Source organism: Megalobrama amblycephala, linkage group LG2 (genome assembly GCF_018812025.1).
Source record: "Megalobrama amblycephala isolate DHTTF-2021 linkage group LG2, ASM1881202v1, whole genome shotgun sequence".
Classification (NCBI taxonomy): Eukaryota; Metazoa; Chordata; class Actinopteri; order Cypriniformes; family Xenocyprididae; genus Megalobrama; species Megalobrama amblycephala.
Genome location: NC_063045.1, coordinates 2,014,497 through 2,039,897, shown reverse-complemented (window position 1 = coordinate 2,039,897; position 25,401 = coordinate 2,014,497). Strand labels below are relative to the sequence as shown.

At 38.6% G+C, this 25,401-nt stretch overlaps 2 protein-coding genes across 2 annotated transcripts; one reads left to right on the top strand and one right to left on the bottom strand.

Annotated features, from left to right (window-relative positions):
* Positions 1-14,957: 14,957 nt before the first annotated feature.
* Positions 14,958-18,176, bottom strand: LOC125262786 (olfactory receptor 52D1-like). Its single transcript, XM_048181668.1, has one exon. It carries the CDS (start codon positions 17,851-17,853, stop codon positions 16,915-16,917), a length of 939 nt encoding a protein of 312 aa, XP_048037625.1. The 5' UTR covers positions 17,854-18,176; the 3' UTR covers positions 14,958-16,914.
* A 2,933-nt stretch (positions 18,177-21,109) lies between these two features.
* LOC125262785 (olfactory receptor 52L1-like) lies at positions 21,110-23,224 on the top strand. Its single transcript, XM_048181667.1, has 2 exons — positions 21,110-21,148; positions 21,411-23,224. The coding sequence occupies exon 2, from the start codon at positions 21,425-21,427 to the stop codon at positions 22,334-22,336; it is 912 nt and encodes a 303-aa protein (XP_048037624.1). The 5' UTR covers positions 21,110-21,148; positions 21,411-21,424; the 3' UTR covers positions 22,337-23,224.
* Positions 23,225-25,401: the final 2,177 nt, after the last annotated feature.

Here is a 25,401-nt window from a genome sequence, read left to right as displayed (position 1 = left end):
TCTCGATATTCGTTTATAGTAATCTCCTGTTATTTGTCCCCTGAAACCTCGACATGGGGGTCGTAATGCGGATCTTTTCTTTGCTCATTTATTTTCATTAATATATGCGGCTGATGCTGACTCCGTTTACATCTGTGGAGATTTAAATAGTCGCATCGCGCACCTCAAAGATTATGTTGAGGAGGATGATATTCCCTCCAGGGTGGTGTTGGACTCAAGTTCAAATAAACATGGGGAAACTTTCATTGAATTTCTTAAAGATTCTAAATGTTGTGTTTTGAATGGAAGAGTAACCCCAGAAAATGACAATTTTACTTCTATATCTGTCAGAGGTAAAGCTGTGGTTGATTACATTGTGATGCCACATGTAGATTTAAATACCTGTGTAGAATTTAAAGTCTTTACTCCTTTGGGTCTAGTAGAAAAAAATGAGCAGCAGGTGATAAACCTTACTTCTATCTAGATGATAGAAGTAAGCTCCCTGATCATTCTGTGCTATATTTACGTTTAAAAATACAAGAGGCAGGCTTTACAAAAAGAACATATTTTGATTTGAAAAGTAAGAGTCCAATGAGAAAGTTGCATGATAACTTTCTGGAGTCTGAGGTCTGCTATAAAGCTCTGAATGACATTGTAGACCAATTAGAGAATGGGGAAAACACACAGGAAAATGTGAATCATTGCTATGAATGATTTTGTTTGACTTTACACAGAGAAATTGATAAATATAGACCCAAACGAAGTAGAAGAAGTAATAAAAATACATATAAAATTAAACAACCCTATTGGAATAATGAACTACAGAGTATATGGCAAAATTTACGCATGGCAGAGAAACAATATTTACAATGCAAAGAACAGATTTTGAAAAAAGATTTATTTGTTGTATTTAAAAATCGTCAGAATGACTTTGATAAAATGTTGAGATTTTATAAAAGACGCTTCAGGAGAGGAAAAGCTCTCCAGCTACAACAGCATCTGCAGAGTAATAATTCACAACAGTTTTGGAGAGAAATTAATAAGCTTGGACCGAAAAGGAAAAAGCCAATTCCACATGAGATTGTTACAGATACAGGGGAATCTATATTTACAACAGAGCAAGTGATAAGCAGATGGGAGACAGACTATAGTAACTTGTTTGCATGCAACAACACCCATCAGTTTGATGATGAGTTCTTAGTAAATATCTGCAGATCTAAAATGCTGCTTGAACATAAACGTCCATTTTTGCACTTCACTAATGATGTTTTAGATCGTGAGATTACTGTGGATGAGGTGCAGACTGTTATTGAAAAGACTAAAACATATAAAGCTGTTGGTGTGGATGAATTGTCTAATGAGGTCCTTAAATGTCCAAAGCTGTTAAAGACTCTGCATTGTTTATTTAAATATTGTTTTGAAAGTGGTTTTATACCATCAGTGTGGTATAAGTCTATTATCCAGCCTATCCCCAAGTCTTCTCAAGCTGACCCAAGAGTCCCCTTGATCTACAGAGGCATCAGTTTGTTAAGTACAGTTTATAAAGTGTTCTCTGGCATCCTCAACAATGGGCTTTGTGAATTTTTAGAAATGAATAAAATCTTGGTGGATGAACAGAATGGATTTAGAAAAAACAGAGCGTGCATTGATCACATTTATGTTCTGTCCTCAGTGGTGAGAGCAAGACTGCAGGAAGACAAAAGTACTTTTGTTTGTTTTGTGGATTTTAAAAAAGCTTTTGATTGGATAAACAGAGACCTTCTGAAACATAAGTTAATTATGTGTGGTATTGGTGGACGTTTTTATAAATCCATTAAAGCCCTGTACAAGGCCCCACTAGCCTGTGTGCAGGTGAATGAGCTAAGGACAGGTTGGTTTCCTACTCCATTTGGAGTGAAACAAGGAGACGTTCTCTCACCAACTCTATTTGCAATTTATGTGAATGACTTAGCTCAAGAAATAAAGAAAGCCAACTTGGGTGTAGACATTGATGATTTGAATCTCAGCATATTATTGTATGCTGATGACATTGTTTTGGTTGCTGACGAGGAGGCAAAGCTGCAGAAGATGCTGGATATTATGTATAAATGGTGTAATAAATGGAGACTTGCCATTAATGGGCATAAAACACAAATAGTTCATTTTAGAAAGCCTTTTGTACATCAGAGTGATTATGAATTTTATTTTGGACAAACATTACTGATGTATTCTGTAACTTATAAGTATCTTGGTTTTGTTTTTCATGAAAATGTGAATTTTTCAGAAGGCAGACAAGTGTTATCAGAGTCTGCTGGGAGGGCACTTGGAGCTGTGGTTAATAAGATGAAGGTCTGTCCTGAGCTGAGTTTTGATATATTTACTAAACTGTATGATTCAGTGGTTAGACCTGTGTTGTTCTATGCTGCTGGAGTATGGGGCTTTGAAGATGCTCCAGAATGTAATGCGGTCCAAAGTAGGGCTATTAGATATTTTCTTGGAGTACACAGGTTTACCACTAGGGCGTAGGGCTGGACGATATGGCCAAAATTTATATCACGATATAATTCTTAATTTCGGTAGATACGATATAATTCCGATATCGATATGAACTATATAATAGCCTCAGAAAAACTGCCAAGAACGGCCACAACGGATGTCTGTACCTACAAACGTCTGAAAAATGAATTTGCCAAATCTATGAAATCTCTTCCTATAAAACTATATAGGATTTTAGAAATAAAAACAGTACAAATAAATTTATGTTCAGCTTTTATTTGTATTTAGCCTTCATACAAACATAAAAATAAACATAAGACTCAATCACTTTAGTAATATTAATATCTTTAACATTAAACTATAACGTAGGCTGATTTTATTATTCTTAAAGGTTCATGAAACCCCAAAACATGAGATGAAAATTTGAGATGTAAACAGATATGAGAGGCTGCACATCGTTGAAAACACTAAAGGTACTCAATGTTATTCATAAGTGAAAAATACTTATTTTTGCATTTTTCATAGCGATTTCTGTCTTCCTGTTTGAAAAGCTGAGTCGGAGCACCATCACAAAATCTGAGTAATCGTGTACTTTCGGCCCAAGTATGGACATGGTCGAACATGCTGACGTAGACCGTTTCTCGACATATATATTCATGACATAAAGCTCATTTAATCCAATCACTGCGCTGTAGTATGCATAAGATTATAATTTCAGTATTATGCATGAGGAAGCATCACTTCTCTCGGAAGTGGATTGTTTTGCTGTAATCTACCAGCCCAAATGGAAAATATGTTTGCATGAGATCGCATTACAGCGGATAATTCAAATGTCACAATAGTGCGGCTCATATCACCTCTGCCTGCTCTAGCTGCGTTCAAACATGCGAGCCGTAGGCCGTTTCCCTCAGCACAGCACGTGTGTTGTTTGTATTTTGCTCGCGATGCGGTCAGAACTGGAGTTTGAATACGAACAGATGAAAAATACGATTGTTTTTATGATACAGGCGGAGCGCGCATATGCTCGGTTTCAGCGCGGAGCTCCGCGATGAGTTTAATAACACTAACCACGTGACACATAGCTCATACAGAATAAAGTATCCGTGTTTAAAGTTTTTATTTCACACATTCTCCTGCACCAAACATTAACCAGCACGGTGTAGTTATGCACACATACTTTCATCAAGTTGTGGAAGCTTGTTCCGTCGCATTTGCATCAGGTGTACTCATTTTGCAAAACTTGCCGCGTTCGCGTTTGATCTTAGCGTACAACTGCTGAGCACTGGCTGGTGGCTGCATGTCTCTGTGGTGTACGTCATCACGCAAATAGCCAATCGCGTTCTGCTCTTTCTAACGGCTGCGTCTCAAGTCAGTGATGCTGTGTAATGTATATATCGAAATACCGGAAATGTGTTTAAAAATCATATCACCGTTATCGAAAAAAAATTATATCGCGATATATATTGATATTGAATTATTGTCCAGCCCTACTAGGGCGGCCATAGAGGGGGACATGGGCTGGGAGCCCTGTGTGGTCAAACAAAGAGTGGAAGTCCTTAGGCTATGGAACCGCCTTGTGTGTTTACCAGAGGAAAGACTCACATGAAAAGTGTTTAACTGGGATAGATCTCACGGACATCCTTGGTCTAAGGATGTCCTTGAGATCTTCTCAGTAGTAAATTTACAACAATTGTTTTTGAATGGTTTACAGGGTAAGATCACCAATATCAGACAAATATTATTTGAAATTTATAAAGAACAGTGGAAATTAGAGACGCTACGGAAGCCTAAATTAAGGAGTTATGTACAGTTTAAGGAAAATTTCTTTACTGAACCTTATGTCAAATATAATCTGAATAGAAGACAGAGGTCTCTGTGTGCTCAGCTCAGAGCTGGAGTGCTGCCCCTAAAGGTGGAAGTGGGGCGCTTTAAAGGAGTCCCAGAGGAGGATAGGTTATGTTCTGTATGCGATTTATGTTTGGTGGAGGATGAATTTCATTTTATGTTTTATTGCCCTCTATATAACAATTTAAGAATTGATTTGTATAATATGATGCAACAGAAAAATCCAGATTTGTTTTGGCTGTCTGAAGGTGAAATTATGTGTTGGTTATTTGAAAATGAATTTTTTTGTATGGTAACCTTTGTTGAGAAGGCATGGACATTAAGACAAAAGACTTTGTATCCTGAGATGAGGTAATTTAGTTATGATTATGTCAGGATGTTGTGACTTATTGTACTGTTTGTTTGTTTTTTGATGGACATCTTTCCTAATGATTGGATAGTGTCATATAAGCCCATGCGGGCTGGGCACCATGAGTGCATGACACTTAAATAAAATATTAATTCATTCATTCATTCATTCATATGTATCTAAAGAAACATGCCAACTTTGGAGATTGGACCATAGGTGGCACGATAACTGTTAGAAAGCTTTAAAACCATATCCTATGGTAAACTGCTTGTATTGGCTGTAAATGGTATTTTCCATCTATGAATGAGATTGTTACATGCTTGCTAAATGAAACAAAATACAGTTTTGCACAATTGCTTAAAGACCTTAAAGCTTGAACCCTGATAATTGCTGCTCGCAGCTATATTGTTTTTATTGTTTTTTGTTTGTTTGTAAAATGCAAGTTTTGAAGTTAATAAAACTTTTTAATTGATTGCAAGCTGTGTCTCCTGTCTTTGCTCTGGCCATGTCCCCACAGAATCCCACAGAGCTTTGTGTTCAAAGCTGCTGAAACGGATTCCTTTTCCTACTTCAGTTACTCAAAACAACCAATCCAAACAGTGCCGTCATCTGACTGCTCACTCGAACATGTGGAAAGTAAATATCACTTAACCAAACCTCTTTCCAGACACCTTGGCATTGTTGTATATTATCAGTATGATTATATAAAGATTTCCTAATTCACATTTGATGTTATATAGCTGATGTTAGTTAATAACAAATAATATTTCATTTATTTGTTTGATGCATGAAAAAGGTTCTTCACCTTATTAATTTCTGTAACAACAATTTCTCTTTTAAAAAGAGCCACACTCAAATTAATCACTTGTATTTTGTCCATCTTATGCACTTTATTCCTTTATCATTCTTTGATTTAGTAGTTGTGGTAGTTATTATTGTTTATCTTTTGTTAATAACGTGTTTTATTACACTTGCGTCTTCCTTGTGCTGATAATACAGTAAGAGGCTCTACAAGTTAACAATCTCACCAATCTTTCAGATAAATCAGCCGACCATCTCCCTCCAGTTTACATTAATTCTAAATGATTGAACAGTGGTCATCTGATGTACTGATATCAAGATCTTAGGCCTGGGACACACTAGACTATTTTCAAATCTTAACTGATTTTAAAACTGCGGGAGACCACAGACATGATGACAGTTTCAACCAATTTTTGGCATTATAATCCTCTGAATGCACACACTATGATTTGACCAGACTGCGAGACCACACACCTGTTGATTGCAGGAGCGATTTCACATTGGGCTTTTCAAATCGGATTTAAAATCTTCAAGTGTGTGGCCAGCCTTAAGTGACGCGTGATCCAAAAATAACAACGTTAACAGTGACGTGAGTACCAATCACTACACTACCTTACTGGAATTTGAGGCCATATTGAATATGAAACTGCTGGGCTATACCTCATCCATTGTTGCTGACCAGTTGGTAGAGTAGTTAGAGTGCATCAAAGTGTAGATGGTCTTAAGAGATTTGCAGATGTGCAAGTCAAGGATACAGTCAGGGACGTGCACAGACATTTTTGGGGGGCAGGGGCTCAAGTGGAAAAAAGGGCACTTATAATTATTTATTTAAAAAAATTAATAAACCCTTAAATATATTAAGACAACTCTTACTTCCTTACCAATGTATTTTAATTCCCTTACACTCACACAATTGTTTTATACTCCACAGATTTCTACAAAATAATCAGTTCGCACAGAGACCATGTTCTTCTTTAGTATTCACTAGGTTTATCACAAGAGCAGGCAACAGCAACTATTTTCAAGTAGCTATATATTTAGAATAAATGACTGCACCAAGGAGAGGGACATAGTTTCACTGATAATTTGTTTATTTTGCACAAATCAATAAATCGTTTTAATTCTTTTGGTGTTATTGTAATGCTTCTTTCATGTAGGGGACAATTTTAAGATTTTGGTTCATTTTTGCTGCCATGTCTTTTACTCTAATGGAAAGAAAACTTAACCCTAAACCCTAACTTAACCTGGTTGCACATGCCACATTTAGATGTACTACCATCCGTCTGTTTGCATCTGTAGATTTCTTCTAAATTAACCAAAACAAGCTAATCTGTATATTTAAACACCCCCCCCCCCCCCCCCCCCCCCCACGGTCAAATCCACGATCAAAGCCAACAACCATAATTAAAAATATATTATTAGTTAAATAATAATATTCGGCCACCTTTTTTTGTTAGAAATGCCACTGTAATTTCTTTAACAAAAATATGTGGACATCAAACATGCAAAGACAGAGCGAGGGTTTAAATTTTTCTATGTATTATCATGTGTAAGCGTAGATTTAAGAATAGCATTATGTAATGCTGTATTATGATTTTTAGATAGTTTTAATAAATCATGCATCCTTTTCTTTAGAAAACTGTCTAATAAAGCGGATCATGGATGCGCATCCATGGAAAGCTCCTCTTCTGGTATTGACAGCCCTACAGATATCTTTACCATGGTTCAAAACGCAATGCAAAGCACATTAAATAATTAAAATTATAATATGATATACATTGCATTAGTGTCAAATCAGGCAGATACGTTGATGGTGGTCAAACTATTAACGCGGCATTAAACGTATAAATAATCTCAACATTAAATAGCCAAATTCACATGTTTGTGAACATATAGGCTACCTGAAAGAAATGGGATGGACCCATCTAGGGCTTTTTTTCTTTTTCGCTTCTCATCGCCAGACAGCAGTTGTATCTTCCCGGGAATAGTTGTCACAAGTTTTCAGCCAGCAAGCAAACATAGGGGGGCGGGGTGCGCGCGCGTTCGAAATGAATGGCATGTCGCGGAGGGCAGCTGAACTCGACAAAGCCGACTTGATATATAGTTTTTTTTTTTTTATTATTATTCAGCAAATATATTTGTTTAACAGGGAAGCTCTGTGTAAACAGGAATATATTCATTAATTAAAAAAAAAAAAAAAAAAAAAAAAAAAAAAAAACACCCCAGAAAAAAGGGCACATTCTCTCAAGGAGGAAAAAGGGCAGGTGCTCAAGCCCCCTTTTATGTCTATGTGTGCACGTTAGGGCTGTAACAATATGCGATATGAAACCGAAATCGCGATACGCAGGTCCACGAACCTGTATCGCGATGTGAGAAGGCAGAATCGCGACACACCCCTTCCAACTCCCAGAGTTATCCTTCCTGTCCAGATCCAATGCTACCACATTTTTAAATTACTATAAGTATTAGGGGTGTAACGATTTATCGTAGATGGTGTGTCTCAATCAGCTCTCTAGTTCAGTAAGTGTTTCGGGCACACATTGAATCTTGCAAGCAGGTTTAAACGTTTCTCATGTCAGTCTCTTGCATGGTCGTGTGAGAAAAGTCGTGGCTTTCTTTCACCGCAGTGCACAGCAACAGCTGTGCTCACAGAAAAGCAAAAGATGTTTGCGATGCTTTGCTTTAAGAAGTTCTGTGGGGCCGTTCACATATTGCGTCTTTTCCGCGTGCAAGTCAGTTATTATTTTCAAATGTAGCCGCGCGGCAGGCGCGCTCATAATGGGATCAACGCGGTCGCGACGCGCATGCAATTCTCAACTTCTCAGAATGCCGCAAGCGCGCCACAGGTCGTGTGACAAGAATCAACCGATCAGCTATGGCCTTTCCGTAACAAAACATCAAAAGCTCAGCCGAACAGCTGATCATAGCTGTACATGGTGGTTTTTATATCTTATCTCCATCAATATATCTCGTAGTAAAACTAATGCAAGGGCTAGAAATCATTCATCCTTTGCAGAAACATCCTGGGGTGCATTTCCCAAAGCGAACTATGGTCGTAAGTTCCGTCGTTACCAATAGAGTTCAATGGGACTTGCAACCATAGTTCACCAACGATGCTTTCGGGAAACGCACCCCTGATCCTCTTGGAGAGCTCAGTTCATGGTTGCATAGCAACGACCGACGCCACGGGAGCGCAAGCGCTTTGGAAAGAAGGAGAAGCGGTGCGGCCGCGCCTTCCACGCGTTTTTAAACAGGATATGTGAACGGCCCCTATTCATAATTCTAAGTTCATGTTAAATTTAACATTTTTTTTCAGTGACAGACAGCCCTATTCAACTGTTAATTTGAATACAGAAGGTTTTTATTAAAATTTTATATTTATTTATTTTATTGAAATGTGATTTTGTATGTACAACAAGGAAAATTATTGAAATTTGTTCATGTTTTTTTTATAAATCTTGTTTGAATTTCAGTTTCATTTTGTTCAAAATATCGTGATGCGTATCGTATCGTGAACTCCGTATCGAGATGCGTACCGTATCGTGACCTGAGCGTATCGTTACACCCCTAGTGCACGTGCCTGGATACAGTCTATGCCTGACCATTAGCCTGACTTGTTACTCTTCCAGTTATCTCAGACTCCAATGAGGATGAGAAATTCCATCTGGTGTCTTCAGATTGAGAAGTGAGCCTTTTACAGGAGGAAATTGCACTTAATTTGGGGGCCGCTGTGCAGCAGGTCCACTTGAGAGGAGTAAGTGACAATCTAACAATCTACTGACAATCCTAAGTTTATGTTATGTTCCCTACTATCAGCGTTAGAGAGCTATCTGTTATGTAGTTTTTTGTGACAATGCTAGTTTATCCATGCTTAACCCTCAGGGGTCTGAGGATTTTGGGGCCCTTGAGAAGTTTTGACATGCCCTGACATTTGTGCTTTTTTTCAGTTGTTCATAAACATATTAATGGAAAAAGTGTCATTACACTGTATTCAGCACAAACTAGGCTATAATAATATGTGAGGAACATGTATGTACATGTTTGTGTTTTTGAAGGAATAACGTTTATGCATGGTTATTGAAAAAACAAAAAACTTAAGTCACTGAAATAAAGCCAAAAAATATATATTAAATCTGTGTTCACAAGAGTTCTAGGTATTGGAGGTTGTAGACTAGAGTTTTTGCTTAAAAATGAGGTAAACATTATGCTGCCTGCTTATTCATATAAAACAATAGAGAGATTTAAATTTTCTAAAACATCTTTGGTCAAGAAACAGTATGCGTGGAGACGTGAATCATCATGAATAATGGGTGATTCTCACCTGAGAAGACAAAAGAATCGCATAAAGAGCTCTAATGACCTGCATAAATAATGAGGCCTTTCAGTCAGGTAGGCTGTGAAAAAACCCTCTGTGATCATGTCTCAAGCTCATCATGGTGTAAATCAAACATACAGAAAAAACAGCAATACTGTGAAATATTATTACAATTTAAAATAATGGTATTCTATTATATACTTTAAAATATAATGTATTTCTGTGATGCAAAGTGTCTGAACAATTATGTTACCTCTATGGCATTTCATATCGGCTTTTATCTTAAAAGCATGCACATTTGGAGAAATATTGATGGATTCTCATATGTTTATGTCAATTTTCTATACAGAGAAGTAATATTTATTCAATATTTATTGTCATCACTGTGAGCGCTGGATACTGTGCTTTCAGTTCATACTTGCAGCCGGATTTGACTTAGAGGATTTAAAACCTGGCATTTCAATGTTTTTTTAGACATAAGTCTATTTTTTTTGTGATTAGTATTCACTAAGTTACAGTTCATTTTCTGAGAACTATCAGATTGGACTTCGTTCAGAGGGAGACGAAAGATCACGCATCATGTTAGTTTTCTTTATTTTGCAAAAAGCACAACATTTTGTTTTTACACTGAGTGTACACAAACAAAAGAAGATATTCCACCGATTAAATGGTGTATAGCTCTTAATTGTATGTGCAACATTGACAGAGTATTTTGAGTCTCTTTCACACTGGTAAGAAAAAAACCGCGGTGGTATCGCTGGCGTGACCGCCGACCCGAGGGAGTTAATCAACATGTTTGCTGATCTATAATTTTATAGTGAGTAATGTGGGTAGTGGAATCCTGATAATGTAATGAATGGTTCAGAGTGGTGGCCACAGAGCAGTGTTGGGCATGTTACTTTAAAAAAGTAATTAGTTATAGTTACTAGTTACTTCTCACAAATAGTAACTGAGTTACATTATTATAAAAGTAACTAATTACCAGGGAAAGTAACTATTGCGTTACTTTAAAAAATTCTTGTTCTGACTTGTGACTCATGATCCGCTCTTGCTTATGAAATTACTCTGTACTGTCATTAAAGAAAATGTAGTTTCATATATATGTTTAAATAGTCCTATGTTATGTTTTAAATTCATTTACTTGATTATGAAAAGTGAACAGCATGAGTAAGATGCATCATAAGATGCGCAATATATAGTCATTGAGTGGGTCAGACATGATTTTGACCACTTCATTAATTTATGTTTTGTAGAAAGCCTTTCTTTAAAGTGAATTTCATTTTGTAAAAATTGTATCTTAATTTTAATCAATGTTTCATCAACCAATTGCCTGGATTTAATAAATAAGAAGCAAATATAGCAGGCAATATAATCATGGCAGGCGCGGGCGCGATCACTGGCGCGTGAACTGGAGCACGTCTTACAGGCTAAATGAACCAAAACTCAGCGTATAGGCTGCCTGCCTCGCAGACATGAGAAATATATCTATAGAAAGCTTGAAATATCTAAAAACGAAAAGAAATAGGCTAGGCCTACTATGATTATGCAGCCTAATCCGAATGAAATGTACATTCTCTCTCTAGGCGCGTCCAGTATGCAGAGATGATGAGAGTCAGCAATGTCAATTTCATCTTCGCAGCCGACACTGATTCAGAAAACATTACTTTATTAATAAACAATTAAAATGTCTCCTTGCTGTGTTTTATCACATTCATAATTATTACTTTTGCCGGTTCTTTATGGCAAGCTTTATGCGTGCTCTTGAGTCATAGACTATATTTCGGAAACGCTCATTATTATGGTTTATTCACTCTGGTATTTCAGAAATTAAATTAATATAAATGTGATTAGTCAACTAATGGCTTAAATTAATAAGTACTAGTCGAATAGGAACAACTTATTTCACATATTTTCGAACCAGCATGTCACAAAGGTTATTCTGGTTTGAACTCGCATGCTCACAGACACACACACAGAGCATCGTTCATTATTATCAGTTTAAAATTATATTTGTGTATGATTTAACCGCAGCACAGAAAACACTTTGCAGGTCCTATGAGAGAGAGCTTAGGCTACTCAGGATGAAAACCGCTTCAGTGAGCTCAATTATAGTAATGCGGCATTTTTTTGTCAGTAACGGTAACGGCGTTGTAACGGGAGAAAAAGTAATTAGTTTGATTACTCGTTACTGAAAAAAGTAACGCCGTTAGTAACGCCGTTTATTTATAACGCCGTTATTCCCATCACTGCCACAGAGTTTCGACCTTTTGGCTCCACCTTGTCCCTCTGAGCCCAGGACTGTGCCTCGGCCCTTGAACTTATCAGCTTTACTGGCCTGTCGTCCCTCCGGCTTCACCACGGTCTCTCGTCCTTTTGACTCCCCTTTGGTCTTTCATCCTTCTAGCTGTTTGTGATCCCTTCCACTGCCGGCTCCCCTGTGGTCTCTTTCTCCACTGCTTCCTGTGGTCCCTTCCTACGCAGTGATCTCATCTTCTGCTTGTTCCATTCTGGGGTCTGGCCTTCCTTCCCACCCTGTGATGGCCATAAATACCTTCTCTTACCACTTTGGTGTAGTTTTTGTTTATGGCTCTAGGAGGTGCCAACTGAGTTGAGGTATCATCCTTGTCATCTTTGAGGTGTCTCGGATAGTTTATTGATGGCAAGCCTCGTATTTTTGAATTCTCTTTTATTCCTGTTCTGTTCTAGGTTCCTGTGTTTAGTTTCTGTTTCCTTGGTTGTCTTACCGGTGCTGGTACCTACAGGCAGGCCTACAGGCAGGTTCAGGGGGTGCAGGTGGGTGCAGAGGTCTCTAGGGCTGGTACTAGGTCCTCGGCCCTCATGGCGGGTCTGGAGCCATGGGTGGCCATGGCTGGGTGTCTGGAGCTAGGGATGGCCATGGCAGGTCTCTGAGCCCACCCCCATCTTTCCCACCCACAGTTCCCCTTTCCCCCCAAAAAAAATTCTCTGGGGGACTCAGGGGTTTGAAGGGCTCGTGGATTACAGGAGTGGGTTCAGCGGCGGTTGGAGTGGGCTCGTCGGGGCATGGAGCTACTGGCTCGGCAGTGCATGGAGCTACTGGCTCGGCAGTGCATGGAGCTACGGGCTCTGCGGTGCATGGAGCTACTGGCTCGGTGGTGCATGGAGCTACTGGTTCGGCGGTGCATGGAGCTACTGGCTCGGTGGCGGCTGGAGCGGACTCGTTGGCAGCTACTGGAGTGGACTTGTTGGCAGCCGGAGCGGACTCGGAGAAGATTGATGCGGGCTCGTGGATGGCTGGAGAGGAGTCTGGAGACGGGATCCAGTTCATCCCCTCAAATTCAATCAAAAGCCCCACTGGGACTGGAGTGGGCTCAGTGGCAGGAAACTCAGGAGGCTTGGGCTGCACTGTGGAAGGAAACTCAGGGAACTTGGGCTGCACAGAGGCAGAAAACTCAGGGAACTTGGGCTGCACGGTGGCAGAAGACTCAGGAAACTCGGGCTGCGTGGAGGCAGAACACTCAGAAAACTTAGACTTCACGGGGGCAGAGAACTCAGGGAACTTGGGCTGCACGGAGGCAGAAAACTCAGGAAACTCGGGCTGCGCGGAGGCAGAAAACTTAGGAAACTCGGGCTGCGCGGAGGCAGAACACTCAGGAAACTTGGACTTCACGGGGGCAGAGAACTCAGAGAACTTGGGCTGCACAGAGGCAGAAAACTCCAGAAACTCGGGCTGCACGAGGGCAGAACACTCAGGGAACTTGGCCGGCTTGGTCTTCCTCCTCCTTCTCTTTGGCCGTCTGGACCCAGCAGAGGGTTGTGGGTCCAGCAAGACACAGGGGAAAAGCTCACTGAAGGGGCATGTGGAGGAAGATGGAGATGGACTGAACCATTGTTTCCTCCTTCTTATATAAATCTCATTTGTTTAAAAGACCTCAGAAGAACAGGTGAATCTCAACATAACACCGACTGTTACGTAACAGTCGGGATCATTAATATGTACGCCCCCAATATTTGCATATGCCAGCTCATGTTCAAGGAATTACACAAGGGCAGGACGCCTGGATGTGCACAGCTGAATCATCAGACTAGGTAAGCAAGCAAGGACAATAGCGAAAAATGGCAGATGGAGCAATAATAACTGACATTATCCATGATATTTTTAGTGATATTTGTAAATTGTGTTTTCTGTGTTTCGTTAGCATGTTTTGCTAATGTACTGTTAAATGTGGTTAAAGTTACCATCGTTTCTTACTGTATTCACGAAGACAAGACTGTCGTTATTTTCATTTTTTAAACACGTGCAGTCTGTATAATTCATGAAACACAACTTTCATTCTTTATAAATCTCTCCAACAGTGTGTAATGTTAGCTTTAGCCATGGAGCACTATCAAAATCATTCAGAATCAAATGTAAACATCCAAATGAATACCATACTTACGTGATTAGACATGCTGCATGACGAACACTTTGTAAAGATCCATTTTGAGGGTTATATTAGCTGTGTGAACTTTGTTTATGCTGTTTAAGGCAAGCGCGAGCGGGGGGGGGGGATTAAAGGGGCCGCAGCCTGTATTGGCGCATATTTAATGATGCCCCAAAATAGGCAGTTAAAAAAATGAATAAAAAAAATCTATTGGGTATTTTGAGCTGAAACTTCATGTTTGTGGAAATCCAGCGGTTTGGTCCGTTCTTCTGTTACCAGTGCTGCTGTAAAGATGAGGCGAATACGGAAATCCACAATGCAATAGGCTTTAATAGACAATCCAGGAATATACACAGCATCACACGCATGAAACAACAACAAGGAGTGCAGGGAGTGAGTCCAACTTAAAGGGAGTGCTGACGAGGAACAACAGGTGCTGGGAATCCAGGGAGATGGCGGGAAGACTGATGAGGGAAGTGCAGACAGGTGTGGAGAACAGGAGGATACTGGGATACTGGATTCAGGGGACAACTTAGACTTATATTGCATCTTTTGAAAACACGTTCTACGGCACCTTTAAGTTTGATCCATGCTGTCTCGTTCTGTTTGGAAGCTACATTATTTAATAAATATCTGTTTTTTTTCATGTGAATCTAACCTTCTTCATCTTCATTGGACAAAAGCGCGACAGAATACTGGAGCTCAGGAAACAAGAATGGATTATGCTGCTGCTTACAATGCCATCACCAGGGAAGGACTTTCTTTTGTGGAATATTCCATTTATTTTTGTCACCTGGCCCAATGAACAGCCTTCAATAACGGGACCCTAAAATCACTGTTCTGGATCAGGGCAAACTACCACCATACAAGAGACCTTCCAGACATGTCCACAGAAACATGGAGGGAAGCGATCCTACACTGTTTGCAGAGTCTCTACCTCCAGTCCACACCAATGTCCACGTCATCAGACCCAGAGCCCTGCCAACCATCACCCCACACCACAGATGCGTCACCAGATCCCACCGCAGATAGGAAGCTTCCACCCGCGGCAAATAAGGATCCTGTGAGGACTACAGTGCCAACCATCAACCCCGGAGCCGAAGCCCAACAGTGAGTCTGACCAGGTGTGTGAGCCGGCAACATCTGTGCCAGTGGGAGTTTTGGTGGAGTTGGACATTGACAATTGGCTGAGTGATTGGGAATCTAGCCACCCTGCCCTGCCATGAACATTCTGTCCCCTCATCATCGCTGGTTCTGCCAAGTCCTGAATTGTCTATGCCCTCATTGTTGCTGGTCCTGTCCAGCACAAAGACTATGACATTGCCATGTTACTGATATTGTGTCATCATTGCTGGTCCTGCTTAGCATAGAATTTGTTTTGTCACCCTGCACAGTGGTGTTGTCGTCACCAATCCCGCCCAGCCTCCCTCTCCGACCTCCTCATCCAGATCCAGCCAGTCCTTCAGCCACACTTCAGCTGGTTCCTTTCAGCCATTCGTCTTCTCTTCAAATGCCTTGCTGTGTGGAGAATCCATTATCCTCAGTCCCTTCGATCGCCAGCTTTGCCCAAGCAAATGGATCCTCTGGCTCCGTCTCCTGCCACTGATCCCACCACTCCACCTCGGCCCATCGACCAGTCGGCTTCGCCTTGGCGGCTCCATAACTGCTACTTACATCTTCGCCATCCTGGTTTAGGTTAATTTTCATGGACTTTTAGTTTGTATTTCTTCAGTTACTTTGTTTCCTTTGTTCTAGTTTCCCGTCATTATCTATTGTCATGGTGATTCATTTTTACTAGCACAGTCCCTCAGTTTGCTTCAGTCGTTTTCCAGTATTTTTCATGTTAAGTTTGATGTACGCTGTCTTGTTCTGTTTGGTAGCTAACCTGAGTTTTGTTTAATAAATATCTACTTTTTCTTGTAAATCTTACCTTCTTCATATTCATTGAATAAACAAAGTGTGACACTGAAAATGTTGTTTTTATTTGTTTAACTTGTATTTGAATGGCATCCACAAAACGTGATTAACTGTTGTAAAACTGAAAGCAATACAATGATTTAGAATCAAATGTAATAATAAATATATTTAAATCTAACCTGTGACTTTATAGTGTACTTATATATAAGTACACTGCAAATGTGCTTAATTGTATTGAAAATGCACATCTTATTCACAAGGGTATAAGTGATGAAACTTGTTTGCAAGCATGCTGCTCCATGGAAAGGCTGTTTTTACTTTTAATTTTAGGCTGCTTTAAATCTACATTGTCAGTGTTTAGAGTTCATTTCAGTTTGTTTTAGATACTCTGGTAACCAACCTTCCAAACACCTGACTGGCCAGTTGTCTTCTTATTACTTAATACTTTTTTTCATAGTGCTACTAAACTATGGTGTTCCTTACTGGTATTATTAGAAAATATGTACATTAAATCGAACAAACTTTCAATTTATTGTCATTAATAAACATTTTAGAATATGATAAACATATTTGTTTAAAAAAAAACAACAAACTTTGCTTTATAGCAATATTGTGATGCCACTGTCACAATGATATAAAGAAAAAAAGAAACTAATTTGAATCTGAATCTGTGCCATACTATCTCTTTGTGATAAACACAGTTTAACATTACTATGTTTCATAATATCTATGCTCTTTAGATTAAACATGTTAGGTTAAAATCTGAAATATGTTGTTAAAAATACACTGAAATACCATAATGACAGTTCATTAAAAGGGGGGGAAATGTTTTATGTAATACCTACTTTTGATACAACCAAATTTTTACATACTTGTCTGATATTTTTCAGTCTTATTCCATACATAATAGGGCTAAGCACTGGCTGAAACATCAGAAAATAGACTGAAATTATTATACGTAACAAAGCTGGCATTCTTATATTATCAAACCTGCTTTGGATCGTTTCAAAGAAGCAGCCCAAAGAAAAGTTTAATAGTGAAATGATGTGTGGTGCACATGTGCTTAGAGCCTTCTGTTTTGCTTCTTTAGTAAAACTCAAACATATTCTTAGAATTCTTGTGTATGAATAAAGAATTAGTGTCAGTGGAATCATCGCTGTCATCACATTAACATAAATGCCGTAAGTATTATTCAAAGAGGTTTTTGAACAAGCAAGTTTCACAAGTAAATAATTGTCACACCATACTTTGTCCATAATGTTTCCACACAGTTGTAACTTGGAATTAAAAGAGAAAAGAATTAAAAATTGAATGAAACAATTTGACCACACCAATGCAATTAACACACCCACTCTAAAAGGGGTCATGATTCTGTTATACTGTAATGGATAACAGATGGACACAAATCTATCAAAAGACATAACTGCTAAATTACAAAATTCAATCATTGCATATGTGTATAAGCAAAAAATCTGTAAGTAACAATAAATAAGAGAAATCTCATTGTTATTCAAAATCAAGTTAACTTGAAGGGAAGGAAATAAAGCTGTGCTGCCATACAATTCATTAACAAACAAACTACAGAGGAACAGATACATTGGTTTATGAAGGGCTTTTGCTGAACAAATAACACCAATAAGAAAGCTATTGGCAAATATGATTGTAGAATACAGCACAGTTATCACACTAAACAAGAAGTAATTCATCTTGAAATCCAAATTAAGATATCCAGTTAGTCTGATGTATGTAAAATTTGCACCATTTTCCATTTTATTTGTTTGCTGTTCTGAGACATCAGTTGAAGAAAATTGTATATTGTATGTCTTACTCACAAACGCGTTTCATGCATATAGCAAAGGTAACGAAGAGTTGTTTTTTTTTAAACTACCTTTCCAGTAATGTTTTGAAAAGAGCAGGATGTCAATGCAAAGTTATTATGAAACAGCTATGTAAACATACATTAAAAATATGAACAAAATTCTGTCAGTAGCAAATCAAAATCTTCAAGACAAAAGTATCAACCTACCAAATATAAAATAACCAACTGGAAAACAGATTTTCATCAGAAAGAAACAGCCAAATTATATTCAGCCGGTGAAGCATCAGATTTTATAATACTGGAAAAACACTAGGGAATTTTAACGTGGCCGTTCACATAATTAATTTCGGGTTTGTGATAGCTTCACTTGCAAAAGGAGTCAGGGATGCAATGTTAATTAAAAGAAAAAGGAAAAAAAAAAAGAAGCAAGAAACAAATAATGATACAGCAGCAGTACCTTGTTTAAACTGAGTTTATCTCAAATTAGTATCAAATGTTAACTGCATCATCCACATTTTCTTAAAAAACAATTTGTAAATAAATAAAGAAATAAAAGAAAACAATTTCCTTTTGATAAATACTTTAGAATAGTACAGATTGTTGCCTCGTTGACACTTTCTTCCACTATGGTTGATGTTTATTTATTTTGATACTTAAATCTTAAAAGTATGTAAACTGTAAATTATCAGGAAATGTGTGCCAAAAAGGTACTGTCAGGATTAGGTGTTGTTTTGGTTCTGTTCTGTTTCCCTGTCATGTGTTCCCTTACCTAGTTTCCTAGTATGTGCCAGTTAGTTCCCTTAAGCCGAGTTCAGACTGCACGATTTTCAAAGTAGTCGGGTCACTGTTCTTTTCACACTGCATGACTATCTAGGCCAGCATTCAGTCGCTGCACGATGGATCGGCGACAGAGAGTTTCACACTGCATGACTTTACAATAGGAAGAATCACCGACAACTCTGTCTGGCACGCAAACAACGTTTCACAAGGAAACAACGCGATATCACGCAAGACCGGAGTTCTCACGTGAGACTGGGATTATTATTAAAAATGGTAGCCCCCAAGAAGCTTGCAATACGAATTGCCTGTGCGGTGATTTGCAGCGAAAACAAGAAAAAGAAAATAAGAATATGGAGGAGGAAATGGTTGGGGAGACGCGGGGAACAAGGATTGTGTGTTCTGCAACGAGAGTGTCTATAACTCCTCCCCAAACTCCCCGCTGCTCTGTATCTTGATCTCTCATTGGCTGACGGTCATCGCAGATGTAGTTTTCAGTCATAACACTTTTCACACAGCAGGATTTTGAATCGCTGACAGGTCCAGATATTTAGCATGCCAAATATCTCACGGGCATCGGCGAATCGTCGGCGATTCTCTCAGATCGCGTCTTTGCTCATTCACACTGCGTGATTGTCACTCGCATGAATGAGCACCGCAAGATCAAATGTGACTTCAGAAGAAAATCAAATAAAGGACAATCAACATTGTCAGCAGGCTCTCCTGTCAAACGTTCTGTTTTACAGTGAAGAACAAAATAGAAAAAAAAAAAAGGAATATGGGTGATCTTCATTCTCAATACTCTACTTTTGTGGCATGTTTGTGGCTGTTTCAGCTATAGAAGCACGCAACATCCAGCTTGCTCTCATTGGCTATCGTGGGCATCATGCGGGTAAACATGTTTGATATGTACAATTCAAGTCTCGATTGGGAGCAGTTAAATAATCATAATGACACCACACAATAGATGATTTTTTGGAAAAACTTGTGATAAGCCTTGAATTGGGCCGCAAGATGCACAAGTTATAGAATATGGACCCTCAAAATTGAGTAGAGTGAAAATGGACCTACCAGCAGTCCAGCTGCTTTGCCTAGACCAGGAAGAGCAGTGCCTCAAGGACCACGTCTACATCGTCTGTCCTGGTGGGTTTGCTTGTGGAGTGTGAGGGCATGTAGGGAAGGCCCACCCACACCCCTGCCACTGTTGATGTGTTGTGTCTGGCCTCTGGGAATTATTTTGATTTGGAAGAGGATAATTTCCTGTTTCTACTGTCCCTGCTGTTCTTGTCCAGCATGAAGTCTCCTGTGCCTCTGCTGGTCTCGTCCAGCACAAAATCTTCTGTGCCCCCGCTGGTCTTGTCCAACACAAAGTCTCCTGTGTCTCCTGAATTTCCACCCAGCCTCCTTCTCCCACAATGTGGATTTGCCTTGAGTCTTTAAATCTCCAGCATTGCCCAGGCAAGTGGTTCCACCAGCTCTGCCTCTAGCCACTGATCCTGTCACTCCACCTCAGTCTGTCGACCTGTCAGCTCCGCCTTAGTTCCTCCTTCCCTTTGCTCCACCAGATACCATTGTCCTTGCAGCTTCACCAGGCTCCCTCATCCCTCTGAGCCGTCTACTCCACTATCCACCGCATCGGCTCTGTCTGGTTCCGCCTTTCCTCTGGCTCCACTTTGGTCCTCAGTCCCAGCCAGAATGGCTCCACCTTGGACGCTCATTGCTGCGGCTCTGCCTCAGCCTCCAGGAACATCGGTATTGCCCGGTCCCATCTGATCTTCATCTGTGCCCAGGGCTCCACCTCCATCGGCCTTGTCTCCATTGGTCAGTGTTGGCTTTCCAACACTGGTTATTTTCATCCTGATAATGTAGCTTAAACCAGCACACACACTGCAAATAGGAAAGCATTTGGATTTGCAAGTGATATATATATATATATATATATATATATATATATATATATTTTTTTTTTTTTTTTTTACAGGACTGGAAAAAAGTTCAGTGAGTTAAATGAGCTAGCTTATATTTTTGTTTTTGCTTTCTCTGCTACAATTTACCCCATATTTTTTATTGTTATTTTTGTATATGTTTGTATATGTATATATTTTATATCTGTATATTTTTTCCTTTATTTAAAACATTCAGCAAAACCTCAACTTTTGAGAAAGCTTGTTTCCCTTAATGACTGAATTGATGATTAGGAGAGCAAATTTTATGATGCAACTAAATTAACTAGGGACCAGATATTTTGAGGATTGACATGACTGAAAGACACATTTTTTTGTGAACTACGCATCACAAATTTGCATTATTAACCCCCCCACCCCCCCCCCCCACCCCCCCAACCCCAACCCCCCGCCCCAACCCCACACACACACACACATTTGCCATAGTATAAATAGAGATGTTTCTGGTTGCATGCAGTCATTCCACTACACAGAGAAAAGATACAAATACACAAAAATTCTAAGGTACATTTATTGACTTTTTTTAAAAAGAAATATTGTTTAAAGTCAATTTTGTTAATGTTATATTATGTTACTTGAACCATAACCCAGTTTTTCTTTTTCATATTTGAAGCAATATATTTTAAGTTATATTTTCATTAATTAATTGTATTTATTTATTGTAAGCACTGTATTGCACTGACATGCAATTTGACATTTTGACATTTGTGCAAAGAGTGAGATTTTAAACCAGCTTTCAATAACTCACCTTTTTTTCTTCATTTAGGAAATCAAGCTGTCATGAAAAATATTTCTTTCTTACTGGATGGATACAGAGGAATATATGACCAGAGATATATTTTTGTGGTTGTGCTATCTTTACTATACCCAGTCATGATCATTTCTAACAGTGTACTCATCTATGTAATATGTGTTGAAAGAGGGCTACATAAGCCCATGTACATCTTTATTTGCAATTTGGCATGTATTAATTTATATGGCGGATCTGCTGTAACTCCTTTTATTTTGACAAAAATGATGACAGAAAATTATCAAATAACATGGCTTGCTTGCCTTGTGCAAATATATAGTATATTTACCTATGGTGGCTGTGACCTAACAAACTTAACTATTATGGCTTATGATCGATATGTATCTATATGTTATCCTTTAGAATATGCAAAAATAATCACACCTAAAAAAGTGGCTATAGGTGTTGCAGTTTCTTGGCTTTTGCCATTTGTGCGATCTACCATCACTATCTCAATTACAGCAAATCTTAACCTTTGTGGAGTAATTATTGAAAAAGTCTACTGTGACAATTTTTCTGTGGTGAAGCTAGCGTGCTCTGACACTTTAAGTGTTAATGTATATGGTGCAATTATGATGTTCCTTACCACCCTACTGGTTGTCATAATTTTCTACACTTATGTGAGGATCATCTTTATCTGCTTGAAACTGTCAAAAGGAGGTCGAGTTAGATTCAGCACATGTGTACCACACTTAATAGCATTACTAAATTTTTTAATTGGTAGCTGCTTTGAATTGTTCCAAAGTCGTTTCAATATGCGTCATGTGCCTTACACTGTTCGTGTTGTACTGTCATTGTATGTTCTTATTCTGTCCCCTATTATAAATCCGATCATGTATGGAGTAAAAACCCAAAAAATAAGGGAGACCATAATTAAAAGAAATGTTATAAGTTACACTTAAGGCAGCCTCTGGAATCTGTGGAACAAGTTCTTTGTGCACTCTTTCTCTGAGGAATCTTAGTATGAACTTATTTGTAAATGGTAACACAAATAAGTGATAACATACTCTGTTATGCTGTTAGCTAAAACTTAATGTACATAAAACTTTAGCCTATTACTTGTAAATGTACTGCAATTTTGTTTTGACAGTGTAAGGGCTTCTGAGCAGTTTTGAGGTTTACATAATTTGCTCAGAAGTGTACAGACAAATTACACAATATAACTCACTGCACTGTTACCTACTGCCCTTCAGTTGTCAAAAAAGTTTTATCTTCCTTTATTTTTATTTTTTTATTTTGTTCACAAATCAGAACCAATGGCTTATGTCTACATAGATGTCTAACAGAGTGATATGTTGTGTAACTGCTTTATATTGTTTTGTAGTATAAGCATTTGCAAACTATAAACCTATTGCTTGTCAAATGAAAGACCAGTTTTTAAACCACAACTAAACTTTTAAACTTTATATTTTTAAGTACAATTCATAATTTCAGTAACATGTTCTAGAAAATGTTCAAGATATCTTTAATGTTGTTAATAGATAGTCTATAATAGGAATACTCATGTATGTTTTCTAAAATAAACCCTTCTAATTCTAAGTCTATGTGCTTTTTTTGAGATAACTCAATATAGCATGGACCAGATAAAATCATTTCCTGAGGAAAAGAATTCTGAGGAGTGATAACACAGGCATGAGAAAGAAAGAGCTGATCCCAGTGTTAGCTATATGAATCCAACTAGCTCATTTCAAAATGGGCCTCAGGCTTGTGGAAGGAATACACTGGGTTGTCGTTATACTACATAGGCCTATTGTAAATTGATGAAATTCAAATTTCTTCAAATGTTCATAAAAACAACAACATCCACTTTCATTTTTGAGACCTGCACTTGCTATATATGATTAAAAAAGAAGACATGAACCAAGATCTGCATGTTTATAAATGTTTTATTTGGCTACTGCCAGTAACATCACAACACATAGCAAGTCCTTGGTAAGAAAGACTTCTTCATGAATCCCATTATGAATCTTTATATATTTATAATATGCCCTACTTATTCTATGCCCTTAAAAGTATATGCATTCTTATTGTGAAGAAATACTGAAGACATACTTTTGAGTGTGAGTGTCGCATATAACATTCAAGCATTAAACTTGATATACTAGTTTTCTCACCATGTATGTAGTTGACCCAACTCTTCCGACCTGAATCTTCATCCAGAGTGCAGTGGGTTGTGCGCAGTGATAACCATTGAAGTGTGCATGTATTAGCAACAGCTCTGCACTAATTCTGTATCTTGTTCTCATATCACCAGAGCACAAAACTGCCCAGCCGAGGGGCTAGATGTACCTTAATTAAATAATTACTGGGGTCACTTACATTGTTGACTACAGAACGAAAATACTGCCTTCATTCATCTTTCAAGTGGCCTGCAAAAGAGCAAATTTGATAGGGCTGGACTTGTTCAATGTGGTGGGGTTCACCGCAGTGGACACAGTGGGGGTTGCTATCCTGGCCATGACTGCAATGTGGCAGCAACCGTGGGCAATGCTGTTTGATGGGCTGGGCAGCCTCACGACTTTTATGCACAAGTTCCTTATTGACCATGCTATCAGTCCTGTCATTCAGCCACTACACCACATTCCCTTGGCTCTTGCATGATGGGGTGTTAGCAGAACTACACTTCCTGCTGGCCACAGGCATCGAGCCTGTGGATGTGTTGCCCTGGATCTCAAACCTGTTGGTGGCCAATAAAATTTTGTGTGCCCTGTACATCAGTGTGAATTTGAGGTGATGAGACAATAAGGCAATTATCTCTGATAATTACTTACTAAATACTCGCTGCCAATAAGGGATGAACTCCAAATCTCAAAAATGCTTTCTAAGCTGGACCTGAAAGAAGATTTTCTGCAGGTGCCCCTCCACACTGACAGCAGCAACCTGATGGCTTTTTTTTTTTTTGATAAGGGCCTGGTTTCTCCTAAGATTTTTTTGTTCTCCATTTTTATCACCTGTTTGTCACCTGTTGGAGTTTGGGTTCCTTGCCGGAGTGACCTTTGGCTTGCTTAGTTGGGGACACTTGACACTTGATATTCAACAATGTTTTTGATCTGCCTGCATCGACACCATTGTATGCGAACTGAACTGAGCTGGATGATGGCATCACTGTTTTCTCCAGTGCTGATATAGATAAATTAACTAAATTAATAACTATTGATATTTACAATGGAATGAATCAATACTGAATTTATTAAAGCTGGTCAATGACACCATTTTCTTTAAGAGCTGCTGTGTAGCCAAAATTATTTACCTGTTACCATTGTAAAGCTGCTTTGCCACAATCTGCATTGTAAAAAGCACTATATAAATAAAGGTGACTTGACTCCTCCACCCAGAAGAGGGCTTATTTTTTTTTTCTTTTAATTTCACCATCGATGCCATTGATGGTACCCACATTTTCAGAAATAGAGCAGCTTCGTCCTTCTCTGGCTCACACAACTCGCAGTCTGAACATGGTTGATGCAATTGTCCAGCTTCCTCATGTTCAGCCATGACACACACAGATCCCCACTCAGGTCAGTGTGCCTCCTCACCCTTTAGAGGCCGGTTCCAGTCGGGGTACTCTATGTAGCAAGTTAGGTATTTCAGTGCCTCTTGGCAAATGCTACAGGTAGGATTAGACTGTTGTAATGCTTAAAGCAGTGAGCGGTTTCACAGGTATATTTTCATAATAAACACTGGTAACACTTTATAATAAGTATGCAATAATAAAGTACCTAAAAATCATTAACAAACTATTAGTTTATAGTTCATTTAAAGTTAATTTATAAATACTGGAGTCTCAGTTTTGTTGATATATTAATAGGCTGTATACAAATAGTGAGTTCTTCATTCATTGTTACTGTATATTTTTGTCTAATTAGTTCATAGTGAATTAATTGTTAATTGGTTATTAGGAGTAAATAGTTCTCACTTTCGATTAGGTCATAGAAAATGGGAAAATGTCATTAATTGTGTTAAACTAACA

Excerpts from the sequence above, each read along its gene's own strand:
- LOC125262785 (XM_048181667.1), top strand. The coding sequence starts at position 21,425 with ATGAAAAATATTTCTTTCTTACTGGATGGATACAGAGGAATATATGAC.
- LOC125262786 (XM_048181668.1), bottom strand. The coding sequence starts at position 17,853 with ATGGAAAATGGTGCAAATTTTACATACATCAGACTAACTGGATATCTT.